A 14250-nucleotide genomic window follows, 5' to 3' on the forward strand; every position below is an offset into this window, starting at 1 on the left:
GGAATGTATAAATAAAAAAACAGTCTCCAAACCTGAGCCTAAAACTGATCTCAGTGTTGCTTTCCATTGACAGATAACAAATATGCTCCTGCAGTCACTCTCAATGGGTTCATCTTTATTCTTGGAGGAGCTTATGCACGAGCAACCACCATCTATGACCCAGAGAAAGGCAATATTAAAGCAGGTCCCAACATGAACCACTCCAGGCAGTTCTGCAGGTGAGAAAAACCATTAAAATGGAATTACCAGTGCCTAAACGTTTTCTGCTGATAAATAAGCTAATACAAGTGAAGGGGAAAGGGGAAGGGAAGGTGTGAACCATTTGCCGGTTTTCCTCATCTCTTTTCTGTACATGCTCAGGGACACAGCATTTCCCAAAGTGTACGTCCAGGACCCTGTGACACTTCGTGTGTCTCCTCACGTTCACGCACGATGGGTCATGCGGAGAGATGCGTGTTGGTCTCCTCCAGTGACTACAGGAGTGCTGTTCTCCTCAGTTTGCTGTGTGTAACTGGAGGATGACAAATACCTGCTGTAGGAGAGACCACCATGATGTGGAACATGTTTTTGTTAACTAGCCAAAAGATCCTTGAAAGAAAAAGAATACTGAGTAAGCACCACACACTGATACTATTATTATTTATTAGGTGCTTTTGATTGCTTTTTGGGCTCACTTCCCCAATCCTGGCCACAAGTTGAACAAATTTCCCAAATTGGCTGACAAAAATAAAACTTGGCACCCAGCGCAGGTACTGGCAGAACTTAAAGGCCTTTTAAATAGTTTTACGTGGTCACTAGAGAAAGACAGGCTTGTCTGGGGCTGTATAGAGGCCAGCCCCTCACACAGCAGATCCCAGTGCTGGGGACTGGCTGAGCTCTTGGTTTTACTGGAAAAGCTGTGGCTGGTTAGTGAATGCTGCCTCAGGCACAGGGTGAGGGCTTGTTACCAATGTCTGAGGCAGCAACATCTTGAGGACCTGAGCAAAACAGGGTGGAGGAGATGTGCCAGACGTGGGCCCGGGTGAAACACTGGCTGGGGTGGGAGGAATAGCAGCGATGGGGCAGCAGCTGAGCCCACAGCAGACTCACATCTCCCAGACGTTCAGCCAGCAGCCCTGCTCCTTGCCCCAGGAGTGTCCCTGGCTCACATCCTACTATTGAAAAACACCTCCAAGTTTTAACTTGCTGCATTTAACCTTTCGCTTTGGTGCAGATGAGGAAATTCCTTTTTTAAGAAAGCATGCTCGGTTTTTCTCTGTTTGCTGCTTTTTTTTTCTCCTTTTCACCTATTTTTCCCTTCCTTTTATTGATTTAAGGGGCACCCTCTCTTGGCTGCTGAAGCAGATATGGCTGTAAGCAAAGGGGTCAGAGCAGCCAGCTCCACCCCAGAGGCCACGGCTGAGTGCTCCTGCTCTAAGGACAGGTCCTCCTAGTCCCTTTACTCTAGCAGGATGCAGAGCAGCCTGCAGTGCTCAGGCAGCTTATAATGATATTTTTCTTATGAAAAACAGAAGTAAAGGGTACAGTGCAGCTCTAAGCTGTAAAATGAAACACAAGGGGCTTGTACATTTGATATATTCCTGCATCTTCCCATAGAGAGGAATGAGCTCCTCTTTGAACATCTCAGTTTTGTAAAAAGTAACAAAACTGTTAAATACACTACAAGAGAAATTGCATGGCTGATTTCAAGCAGGGACTGTTGGCTGAGCATCTCACCTGAAAACTTCCCAGGGCTTCTAATGTGAAGGGATGCTTTGCTCTGCACCCTGCAGAAAGGAATCCAGTGCAAGACCTTGTGATGGACCAAAGAGAGCGAACAGGTGACCTAAATATTAGCTAGTGCTTAGGCACCATAATAAACTGGCTTTGCTTAAGTAGAATTTGCCATCCCTCAGTAAAAAAGTAACTTCACATTTTTAAATTACATTTTTCTTGAAGTCTAGAGCAATAGTGGACTGGAAACCTACACTTTTAGTGGAATAGCCACCAAAAGAAAAACAAAAGGAATAGTTTGGTATATCCCAATTGTGCCCAAAAAACGGCACAATTTCAAAAATTCTGAAGTGTGCTGGGAAACAGTCAAGGAGATGTATTTCAGCCAAAAGGAGATGTAAAGTCTGTGACAAAAACTAAGTAAATCAGTGTATATGGAAATAAGAGAAATGGGAGGTTAACAGTAAAAATAGGTTAAAAATTGGGTGCTGCTACAGGAGGCTGAGGAAACCAGTGAAGTACTGAGGGCTAATAGGAGTGAAAAACAAAGGCACTTTAAATCTTTGGTGATCAAATTTGTAATTTTAATCTGTTACAAAACCATTGCTGAGGAGACTGATGAGCTAGCAAAGTATAATACAGACCAATTGGATGTGTATTTCTCATCTGTATTTGAAAGGGTGCAAGGAGGTTTGGTTCCGTATTCTGCTGTGAGGGACCAAAAGTGGTCACTGTGGGCAGAAAGGAAAGATGTGAACTCAGAAATTAAGTTCTCAGATCTGGCAGTGCAGCTGCCTCAGACGTAGGTGCCATTAGAGACTTGGCTGGGAAGCTGATTGAGCCACTAATGTTGTTCTTTAATAACTTTTCAAGTTGAGGATGGATCAGGGCACTGCCAAAGCATTTACATACTTTGAAAAGGTGAAAAGGAGAATTTCAGTGCAGCAATTAATTTTGCCAAGTATCAGCATCAGGCTAAGTGGTCTCACTTAGCCTCATGTTGGTCCTCTGCAAAATACCAGAGTGGTTAATTTGGGATTTCATCAACAAATAACTAGATGCTAATAAAATAATGAACAAGCAATAAACGCACTTTTCTGGAAAATGGGGCTTGTTAAACCAACCTGTTGTCATAGAATCATTTATGTTGGAAAAAACCTTTAGGATCATTGAATCCAACCATAAACCTGACACTGCCAAATCCACCAAAGGTATTGGGAAACCTGGTTCTTTGTTTTGGTTTTTAATACAACACGCCTGGCTGCTAAAGACAACTGTGACACTGTAATATACTGTGATTTCTCCAAGGTATTTGGCTGGTATTATATGGAATTAACAAGGCACACAGTAGAGAGATTAAATCTGCTTCACTGACAGATCTCAAAATGTAGTCGTTAATGAGAAGATATCATTGAGCAAGGCCACCAGTAGCAAGCATTGCTTTTTCTTCAATTCTATTTAATATATCTACCAACAATCCAGGTAATAGAAAATCTCTCCTGATAAAGGCTGCACATGGCATAACACTTGGTGGGTAAAAAATATTACAGAAGGAGCTATTTTAGCAGTTACCTGAGTGTCTTAGTCTGACAGTCTCAAGCTAGCAGTGGTATTTTAAATACAAAGTAATACATGGAGGAGGCACAGCTATAGTCACCCTGCTCCCTCAGAAAGCCAGGCACTCAGAGGAGGACATAAAGGAGGTCTCTCACAGCAGCACAACATGAGCTCGCATTGCAATGTGCTGGATAAAAGGTCAGTGCAATATTGGATATATAATACGAGCCCTAACACTGAAATGAAAACAAGTTGAAGCTAGGTAGAGCGAGTGCTGCTGCATACAGCACTGGCAAGATGAATGCAGGTCTTGGGTCCTGCATCACCATGTGAAAATATCGGCAGAAGTTCAAAGGAAAGCTGCCAAAATGCCCCCGAGTTGCAAATCAAACCTTTGACATGAAACTCAAGGAGTTATCAGAGAAAGGCTGAGAGGTGACCTGATCACTGGGAGCAAGTGGGAAACCTTTCAGTCTCACAGACAAAGGCATAGCAGGTAACAAGGGCTGGAAAGTCAAGTTACATATTTTTGGCCTTGAAGTGAAGCGCTTTCCCAACAGCAAGTATAATTAAACAGAGAGCCAGCAAGGGAGAGGGTGAACTCACCAAAGCTCACTGTTTTTAAAAGGAGATTGGATATGTTTCCAAGAGAGATGCTGCCTGGGGAAATGTCCATGGCTTGCGTATACACAAGCTCAGATTAACTAAGCACAGAGGTCCCTTCTGACCTTAGCCTATGAATCTATAAATTCCTCATTCCACTCATTAGCATGGATCACAAAAAACATGGTTTAAAAGGAGCAACATAAACAACTTAAAAATTAACTGCATGCTATTGATCTCCTCTCACCAGGAATCACTCGATACGGAATTTGCTGGGAAAAATCTTGACCACATCACTTTTATTTTTATCTGCTCTGTTTCTACATGTTAGTGACGAGGGATTGTGATGGCCTCGAGCACAGGGAAAAGAAATGTGTGTGACATTCATTGCCTGTGAAAAATTAAAGGTCCATTCAAATGGTTTTAATATCAAGTTAAATTACTTTTAATGAAAAATGAAAAATAAATGGTTTGGGGCTCCAGCTCGCAATCAACAGAAGAGCAAATTGAGCATCATTTGCAGATTAAGCCCAGCCTGATGGAAGTCAATAAGGAATTTGTGCTGACCTAGAATTAACCCTCTGAAGGACAGTGCTAAACAGGTAAAGAGCTATAATAGGCCTGAAGTGTTTTAAAATTCACTGAGAGTTCACACACAGGTCTTGAACATCTTCCACACGACAGGTGAGGGAAATATTTGACATTTCCCAAACATCAGGCAATTTCTGTGCTCTTAGCCACACAGACCCCATCTCAGTCTGGCAGCCCCTGTTCATTTCTGGGAGCTTTGGTGGCAGCAGACAGCAGCCAAAGGGGATGAAGACTTGGGATGATCACACTCTGCTCTGCCAGACACCTCCCAAAAAGACTTGCAGAGATATTCTTCCCCTCAGTGTGGCAAGGCCTCCCTTTGCAGGCAGGAGTCCTCCCTCCCTGCAGTGCCCTTCAAGGGTTTATTTTTCCACAAGCGAAGAGAATACCAAATGCGTTCCTTTGCATGATTAAAAATTCCATATTCTGCTTGCTTAGGATGCAAGCAGCGTGCAAACAGGCGTGTGCTACAGAGAGCCTCCACGGGGCAACAGCAGCAGCGTCATGGTGCCAGCAATAATTCCAGAGAAGCTAATTTAGTACCCGCAATTCCCAATAGACACCAGAAAAGCATTTTCTTTCTCCTCCTCTGACTGCTAACCAGTAAGATTTATTAGATGGTTCTGCCGAATGGAAATCTTTAGTAAAACTTTGACTCAGGCTGAACAGCACAAAAACAGGGTCAGTTTTTGGATTATTTTTCCCCTCTCTTCTTTTCAAATAAGGCCTTGTTCTTGAATAGCGAAGCATGATGCATCCTGTGCTGAGCTGTCCGATATTGCTAATGTACAGCACCAGCCACAGCCTGCCCCAGCTGGCTGCTTTCCTCCTTGCAAAGTTCACGGTAACTCCAAGCACAGGAAGGGTTAGAGCACTGCTTGTTTGGATAGATATTGCCAGGTGAAGCTATTATGGAGCAGGGTTCCTTAATGGCCGTGTGCTTCTCGAGCCTACAGACATGAAGTCTGTTCTGTTCAACCGGCAGCATTTGCAGCTGGAGGTGTTTGTGGTCCAGAAGGAAAACCAAAATCTTCCAGCATATCTGGAAGGAGATGTGTGTGGGACTGTGGTCCACGGACAGAGGATGAGAACACACCAGACTACTGACAATAATTTCTGTAGGAGTTGATGACATGAAGGATTTTGGTGGGCATTAAAGAATAACTGATACAGACAGAGCACTCAAGCTATTACTGATGTGCTGTGGACTTTGGAATAAAACATTGCTGGTTTTCAGCAACAAGTAATGATGCCACATGATGGTTTTGGATCATTAGCAAGAGAAAGTGCTTGCAGAGTAGGAGAGAATATAACTGGAGCTTGGCCAAAACACCCACACTAATAATCCCTCTCCAAGAAGGGGCATGATATCCTCCTAATTGACCATGACTAATCTGGACCCTCATTTATCCATCTCATTGTAAAGATGACACCTCTGGCAGCACGATACGGCCACCCGAGCTCAAGCCCTCTCAGACATAACAACCTGGCTGCCAACTCGGCCGCTCACAGCCCTGGAGGCTGTCAGCACAGCCACCAAACTCCAGCAACGCTTTGGCGCCCCAACCGCCGCCACCCACGGGGACACCAGCAATGCCTTGCGCTTCAGCATCGCCAATCACCGTGCCGGTGTCTCCAAAAGTCTCCAGTTTAAACCAAAGCTTTGCTAAGTGCACTTGCAGCTCTGCCTAGCACTGCACAGAGCTGTGTCCCACAGGGACTGGTACCCTGGAGGCTTCCCTGGTCTTACTGCAAGCTCCACCCAGTGGGTGAGCATCATAGAATCCCAGAATATCCTGAGTTGGAAGGGACCCACAAAAATCATCAAGTCCAACTTCTGGTCCTGTGCAGGACAACCCCAAGGATAACACCAGCAATATTCAGTTCTACCTCCAGTAAAGCCCTCCTGAAATCTTAGGGCAGGAAGGAGATTTATCTACTAATAAATGTGGGGATTTTTGTATTTTTTTTAACTTCTTTTAAGCAGATCCTGTGTCTACCTAACTGATAATATTTAATAATATTTATGGACCTGCTCCAAATAAATGAGTGTGTGCTTGTGCACACATAGCCAGGAGTGAGGAGGGAGAAGAATGTTGTTTAAGGCCTTGGAAGATACTAAGTTTCAGGGAGTCAAAACAACACACTAATTCAGCCATATCAAATCTTTTACAGCCCCAAGTGTTACAAGACAGGATTTTTTTTTTTAAAATGTTAATTTTAATTAATTTTATTTTCATTATTTTTTAACATTTCCTGATAAGACTGAGCAGGAAATTTTAAAACAGTAATAAACGAAATTAACAAATGTTTCTGGTAGTCCCAGTGCTTGGTGCTATGTCCAGCTATCATGACTGGGAGAGGGAAGTGCTTGAGCAGGAGCATCCAGGCAGTCATGTCTCAAACACTACAGAAAAAGGACACTACCACAGAATTGTAGAATTTTAGGGGTTGGAATGGAGCTTACAGACCATCTAGTCACAAACCCCTTTTCCATGGGCAGGGACACCTCCTCACTAGATCAGGTTACTCAAGGCCTCATCCAGCCTGGCCTTGAACACTGCCAGGGTTGGGGCAGCCACTGCTTCCCTGGGCAACCTGTTCCAGTGTCTCACCACCCTCACAGTAAAAAAACTTTTCTAATATCCAACCTAAACTTCCCCTCCTTCAGTTTGAACCCATTACCCTTTGTCCTATCATTGCAGTTCCTAACAGTCCCTCTCTGGCTCCTTGTGGGCCCCTTCGGGTATTGAAAAGTTACTACGAGGTCTCCACACAACCTTCTCTTCTCCAGGCTGAACAGCCCCAACTTCCTCAGCCTGCCCTCATAGGGGAGATGCTCCAGTCCTCTTATCAACTTTGTGGCCCTCCTCTGCTTTGGGTTGTTTTCAAATTACTGCCCATCTGGAGGCTTTCATCATCCCACTCTACTCAGCACTTGTCAGGCTGCATGACAAGTTCTGCATCCACTTCTGGTTCCCACAGCTCAAAAAAGACATAGACAGGCTGGAGAGGGTCCAGAGGAGTGTCATGAAGATGATCAAAGGTCTAGAGAGCCTGCCTGATGAGGAAAGACTGAAGGAGTTGGGTCTTTTCTCCCTGGAGAAGAAAAGACTCGGGGGGGGAGCTCACACAGAACATAAAGGGTGGCTACAAGGACGACAGCTCTCTCTTCACAAGGAGCCACAGAGAGAAGACAAGGAGCAACAAGTACAAGTTGCACCAGGAGAGGCTTCATCAATTTTTACAGTGAGATCGATCATTCACTGGAACAACCTTCCCAGGGATGTGGTGGAGTCCCCTTCACTGAAGGTTTTCGAGACGCAATTGGACAGGATGATAGATAATCTCATCTGTTGTCCCTTTTCCATGTAAGGTTGGACAACAGATGATCTTTCAAGGTCCGTTCCAGCCTGGGATGTTCAACGATTTGCTTTGTCCATCAAATGCTTTAACAGGCAGCTGTCAGAGAGAAATTTCTGCCATTGGCTCAGGCTGGACAAGGACCGCAAGGTGAATAGGCAGGGAAGAGATGTAAAGGGTGTTTAGATTACACAAGCACACCAGTCATGGACAGCCAGGAGCCCTCCAGCCCTCAGCACACCTCAGCCACATTGGGATTTTCCTAGGAGCTGATTCATGGAGATCAGCAGATGGACCAGACTAACAGTGACAGTGTCAGGGGATATTCACAGTCTGATCTGACACTGCACATGGTTTGGGCAATGAAGGACACCCTGGGCATCTTGGGTGAATTGGCCATAGGGCAGGTGAAGCCTCTCTAGCGAACAGCAGTAATTACCTGAGGAGCAGAAAGTCAGGTCATTAGCCTACAGGGTAATAATTTGCTGAAACATATTTTCCTGGGAATAGTGGCTGAAGTGATCTCCTTTTTGGTGCTGGCTACCTTCACCCCAGGTGTTCTGCCAGAGAGGTGGAAGTCCAGCTGCTCCTCAGCTGGGGAAGTCACTGCCCCAAAGCCACCAGAGGGTTTGTGTCCCCGTGGCAAGCCTCTGTGGCATAGAGCTTCCTTCTTTCCTTCCCAGGCTCTGACAGCCTGTAATCATTTTATCTCTCAGGATTAATGGCACCGAGCAATAAACTCGCATCCTAATTATTGTAATTATTTCTTTCTTTGTATGTCAGCCTTAGTAACGATGTTTTTACAGCTGATGGGATGGAAGGGAGGGGAGAAAAGAAATACTGTCACAGTAATGAAGAAAGAGCAATGAGCATACTCCATTCCACTCACTTTCCTGAAGGTTTCAGAGCCCACTTGAGTTTCCTATTCCCTAAGGTCCCAGAAATTAGCAGTGATTGTCCTAATACTGCAAAGTAGCAGCAATCTAGGACTAAATTCCTAATTATCTTAAGCACCTACCTGCCACTTTAGCCCCAGAGATGGCTGAATGTCTCCCAAAGTCCCCTGCACACGTAAGTACCTGCTGTGTGCTCAGAAGTGCCTATTTCTCCATAGCAGGAGCAGCTCACTGCTTTGCTTAACCTCAGGCATGACTCACGAGCTAAGCATTATGCCAGTCTTATCTATGGGAATTGCATACGGAGGGGGCAGAAGCTACTCTAATCACCATTTAAAATTCATAGAGTCTTCCAGAGGGTGGAATTTCTTCCCAGTGTATTAGCACCACGATGGGAAGCTGCAGGATTGAGCTGCTTGTCCCAGCCACTGAGCAGGAATTGCTTTCAGTGCTGTAACCCAGGTGCTGGAGAGCAAGAACAACATTTTCCCACCCGCTATAACCCCAAATCCAGAGCATGGGCTGGGGAGGAACCCAGACCCAGATCATTGAGGAAGGTGTGCTTGGCTACTCAGCTGTTCTGCTGCAGCAGCACTGGCTCAGAGTAGCTGCTACTAAATATGCCACAGAAGAGACTTTACGAGAAGAAACATGGGCAGCTAAAATATTACACAAGAATTTGTAAAGCACCCACGCCCTTCTTTAGAGACCTAACATGAGATGCTCAAGGGGATACCAGCACATAAGGCCAGGTTTCAGCTATGCAGCACAGCCAGCAAGGAAGGGCTGGTGGTTGCTTGGCTCCTGTTCCCTGTACAGATGGAAAGGTCTCCATACAGACTCCTCCCTCTGTCCATCACATCCTTCCCATCCAGATGAAAAGCTCTGTGCAGAGGAGTTCCATCGGGTAACGAGCAGTGAGTATTAGACAGGCTCCATATGTCAGTGGTAACAGCCACTGAGGACCTCTCTGTGTTGGTGAGGTGCTGCCATCTGCACCAGCATGGCCACACTGGTAAATTAAAACTAAGGCTGCTTGTGGGCACTGGACCTTGATCATCAACACTAATGGAAAGTGCTGCAGCCAGGTCTTTCATGGGGATCTTTGGGAGTTTGATTCAGTTTTCCCACTTGACCCCACAAAACTGCAAAATTAACCCATTTGATTGGTTTGGGTGGGTTTTTTTAATCAAGCATTGTGTAGTACTGTTGTACTCTTTTAATGACTGGACAGCATTTCATTAGAGAACCAAGGCAGCAAAGCTGCTCTGTACTACAGTCTGTCTCTGACATTGGACCCTCTTCCACCCAACACATCTCAAACCATATCCCAACAAATAAGCTCCTGTTTCCTTCAGCTTCACTGTCAAGAAAAAAAATGTGACACAAACAGCAACCACTACCCCATGGCCTCATCTCTAAACTCTCATCCTGCTGGTTTCAACAGCCCCTCCACCAAATGAAGGCTGTGGAGCTTGAGGTGGAATCATCCTCCCCCTCCTCAGGTCAGATTTTGCAAGCTGTCACTCCCAGCCTGTCTTGCTTTTAAATAGTAACTTTTTCCAGTACAGACATGGGCTTCCCACCCCTCAACAAATATCCTAAGTCCAAAACTGTGGTTTAATTTGCACATTTGCTTGATTTACTGGGTCAGCTGGTCCTGCCACCTCTGCTCCCTCCTGGCCATAGAGACTGAGCCTTAGCAGGAGTTTTGGCTGGACAGTGCCTGTCTGCCACCAGATCTGGCTCCTTTGGAGACAGGCCCCTTCTCTTTCAAAGCCGTCTGTCAGGATGACACTTGCTTTACTCAAGTCCTTATTCTTCCCCATTTCTCCCTGACATTTCAAAAATAATTACCAGTGGTTCAGTAAGTTCATTAGCAAACTCCCTTAGGACCTTGGGCTATGTATCATCCAGCCCTGCTGATTTGTGGGATAGGCTCTAATCAAGTGTTTCAAGTCTCTCTCTCCTTCCTCCTCCTTTCAGATTAACAGTTATTTTGACAAGATTCTCATTATTTCCTATTTCCTGGCGGTACCCAGGGACTAGGCTTATTTGAGTCCTCACTGTTGTCATTGTGAGTTTATTTTTAACCTCAGGCTCTGATTCTCCACAAGGACATCGGAGTCTTGTGTTCTTCAGAAGCACGTGGCTTTGTCGGTGCCATTTTAGTCTCAGTTTGTCTTGTGTCTTCCAGCACTCTCTGGCTTTTGCCTTTATCACTTTTTATCCTCCTTCCCACTGCTCCAAAATTAGCCAGAAGAAATTGCTTTGCTTTCACCAAGCCTAGAGAATCACTACCCTTCTTCACCTTGTTAGATCTAGGCTGCCTTCTTGGCTGCAATTAATTTATCATCTTCCCCTCCCTCTTTTTCTCCCTGCTATCCTTTGCATGTACACACTGCCTGAGTCTCCACTTTCCTTCCCAACACAATGAGCCAGCTGCTCTCAGAAGGGATCCAGCCACCAGAAACGCCACTGCCAACCACCCCATCCAGTTTAACAACATGTTTAAATCAACTTGGAGGGCAAATTTGGGCTTCCTGGCAGATGAAAAGCAGAGACACCCCCACTTTTGGGTTCCCCCTGTGCAGTGAGAAGGCAGCATGGAGCACACAGTCTTGCACAGGCTTTTCCCACCCAGCTGCCTGCTGCCTCTCTCATCCTTCTGCTGTTTCCAAATGCACACGTGGTAGCCCAGCCCCTCATTGTCACTCAGCTGCACATCTCCAGCCACCAGATCCGTGCACCCTGGATTTGCTTTCCACTGGACACCACATCTCTGGGGTACACAAGGACAAGTCAGTGGGACCTCCAGGCTTTTACACCAGAGCATGACCATGGAAGGGGCTGAAGCAACAGAACAGATTTTGAAGGGGTTTCCCCTCGTTTTGCAGCATTCATTGATAATTAAAGGAGTAACTTGAAGGAGGGGCTTATTCCAACCGAGGTGGCAGGACCCCAAACTGCTTGGATTGCTTTTGTGTGTGCACAGTATTACAGGGATGCATTGCCCTGCTGCTTTTGCTACAGATCCCATATGTGGGAGAAACATCTTACTTGGACTAATTTCTATTATATACATTAGAGACAACATGTACCTACCTGGCAGGAACACAAAAAGGATTCACTTTAGGGAGAGAAAAGGAGAGGAAAGAGAAATGCCCACATAGCTTTATACAGATAAGAATAAAAGGTATATTCATTGTTTACCCCTTGTTACAAAAGACTGGGTTTGTTCTAAGCCTAAAAAAATTGTTCAGTAAGACTAACTTCAACTTATTTTCTTTTAAAAAACACAGTGCTGTGGTTCTGGATGGAAAAATCTATGCCACTGGTGGGATCGTTAGCAGCGAAGGACCTGCCCTGGGAAACATGGAAGCCTATGACCCCAAAACAAACACATGGACACTTCTACCAAATATGCCCTGCCCTGTTTTTCGACATGGCTGCGTAGCAATCAAGAAGTACATTCAGAGTGGCTGAAGCAACCCAGGAGTTGGATGGAGAACTGTTTGTACCTGTTGAAAGCAGGCAAGAGGAATACTAGTACTTAAGGAACAAAAGCAGCAAAGTCAGCCAGTGAACATACTGCTCTAAAGTCTTGAATAGCGTCTACATTGAATGTAGAAAAATCATCCTCACCTTTTGGTGAACAAGGAGCAGAGAGCTCCGTGCTATGTAAGATATTGTAACGTAGTAATGCAAGGGTGTCACTAGATGTTATAGTGGCACTTGTTCTGGACATCGGCTTTTGGTCAACCCAGGTGCAATAGAATTTCTCGTATTTTTTAAGCTGGGGAAGAGAGGAAAAAAACAATCTGCATTTTACTTTAGAGCTCAAGCTTCATTCTTAAAATAACCATGCAGATTAGTTTTACTATTACACTTTAGGCATCAATCTATTTGAAAGGTCAAAGTGTCCTTACCACTTTGATTCCTACATTTGTTTTTAACAAATACATGCTTTTCAGTACCAATGACTGAGAGAAATCTTGTGTGACAGATGGCTTACGTTGATGTCAGTCTTCCATCAGATCAAACAAATCTTTCAGTTCTCTAGAGAAGAGCCCAGAAGGGGGGTGAGGTGGGGACTGGGAAGGAGAAGAACAGCCATTGGTAATAAAATTCATATAAAATGATGAAAAAAGGTCTGTTGGGCTGGATGAGTTTTTGCTCCTGGTGATACTCATGTGGGCACGTATGGCCATGCCCACGGGTGGGGGTGAGGGGCTGCTCAACCTTTTCTGCCTGGTTTCTGCTGATGAGTGAACTTGGCAGGGCTCGATTCCCGTAACGCGAACTGAATACAGTTTCAGTTCCAGAGGCATTCTCCTGATAAACCCACTCTTCACTTCTGGCTGGGATCACAGCAAAACGCACAGCACAGTGTGGGTTTTACACTTTTTCATCAAGCTGAGAAGGTGCCTCCTGTGGCTACACACTTAGTTTTGGCTCTCAACTAAAAGTCCTTATGTTGGGATACATGCCACTATCTTTTATGTAAAGTCTGAGAAGTTTTTTTACTTTATTTTTCAAGCTCTCCCCTAGGTATGAAAACCTTATACTTCTTATTTACAGATTTTAAACACATGAGTTTAAAGCCCATGGTAGAAAAATGCATAGACTTAAGCCCAGTGTAAGAGACTTCAAATAATTACTATGTAGAGTTGTAAGTATATGCACAGCACAGGGGTTATATTTTTATATATATTAAAATATTGTCTATCCAGAGAGCATTGTGATGTGGAAATTCTTTATAAATTTATACATAAAAGGATCAAATAGGAGATGGACCGGGTAACAAAGAGGGGGCAGGGGAACGAATCTTAAAATTCACCAATAGGAAGTAACCCCAAGCTAAGGATTGTCTGATTTCTTTCCAAGTAGAGGGAAAAAAGTTGCCATACTTGCCTTTGCAGACTCAAATCCCAAATGCTATGCCGGTAATTCAAGGAGGGTCCTGTACAGGGTGTGGGCAAGATCTTGCATTCAATATCTAGTTGAATTTCATACCAAATACACTAGCCTTTTTATACAGAGGGAGGTCTGCCTACAGCTTTGGGGAAATCAATGCAGATGGTTAGCTAATCATCTTATTTTATTATTAATCATTTATAAAATAAAAGATAAAAAATGAAATTTGTATCTTGCAGTATTTAAAGAAAAAGTGCTCGAGTCAGCTGAGTCAAGCTATAGGGTGACTCAAGTCTCTCATTTTGACAGTGAGGTTCCAGCCTTTGTTATGCAGTTGTTTTATTTATTCTTTAAAGAAAAGAAAAATAATAAGCACAACAAAACTATATACTAGTATGTCATATAAAGTATTTATGTCAAACAGGGTGCAAGTGTGAACCTAAAGATTGGAGCACAAGTTTCTAACTGCCTGGGGCAGGACTAATTTTAGTGTTGGTGTGTGTCTACCTCCAAAGGAGGTGCTACCTGTCAACAAGACCGAAACACATTCGACATTTCCAATTTAGCTTATTTCTTCATTTCTCACACTGGAACAAAACTGGCTATTTCT

At 44.4% G+C, this 14250-nt stretch overlaps 1 protein-coding gene across 1 annotated transcript in view; it reads left to right on the forward strand.

Annotated features, from left to right (window-relative positions):
- Positions 1-12209, forward strand: part of KLHL29 (kelch-like family member 29) — a 73355-nt gene extending 61146 nt beyond the window's left edge. The window contains exons 8-9 of the mRNA XM_009084722.1: positions 74-218; positions 12026-12209. Coding sequence (XP_009082970.1) covers positions 74-218; positions 12026-12209 — 329 coding nt within the window. The remainder of the gene's footprint in view (positions 1-73; positions 219-12025) is intronic.
- Positions 12210-14250: the final 2041 nt, after the last annotated feature.

The sequence above is a fragment of the Acanthisitta chloris genome, unplaced genomic scaffold (genome assembly GCF_000695815.1).
Source record: "Acanthisitta chloris isolate BGI_N310 unplaced genomic scaffold, ASM69581v1 scaffold3231, whole genome shotgun sequence".
NCBI classification, from domain to species: domain Eukaryota; kingdom Metazoa; phylum Chordata; class Aves; order Passeriformes; family Acanthisittidae; genus Acanthisitta; species Acanthisitta chloris.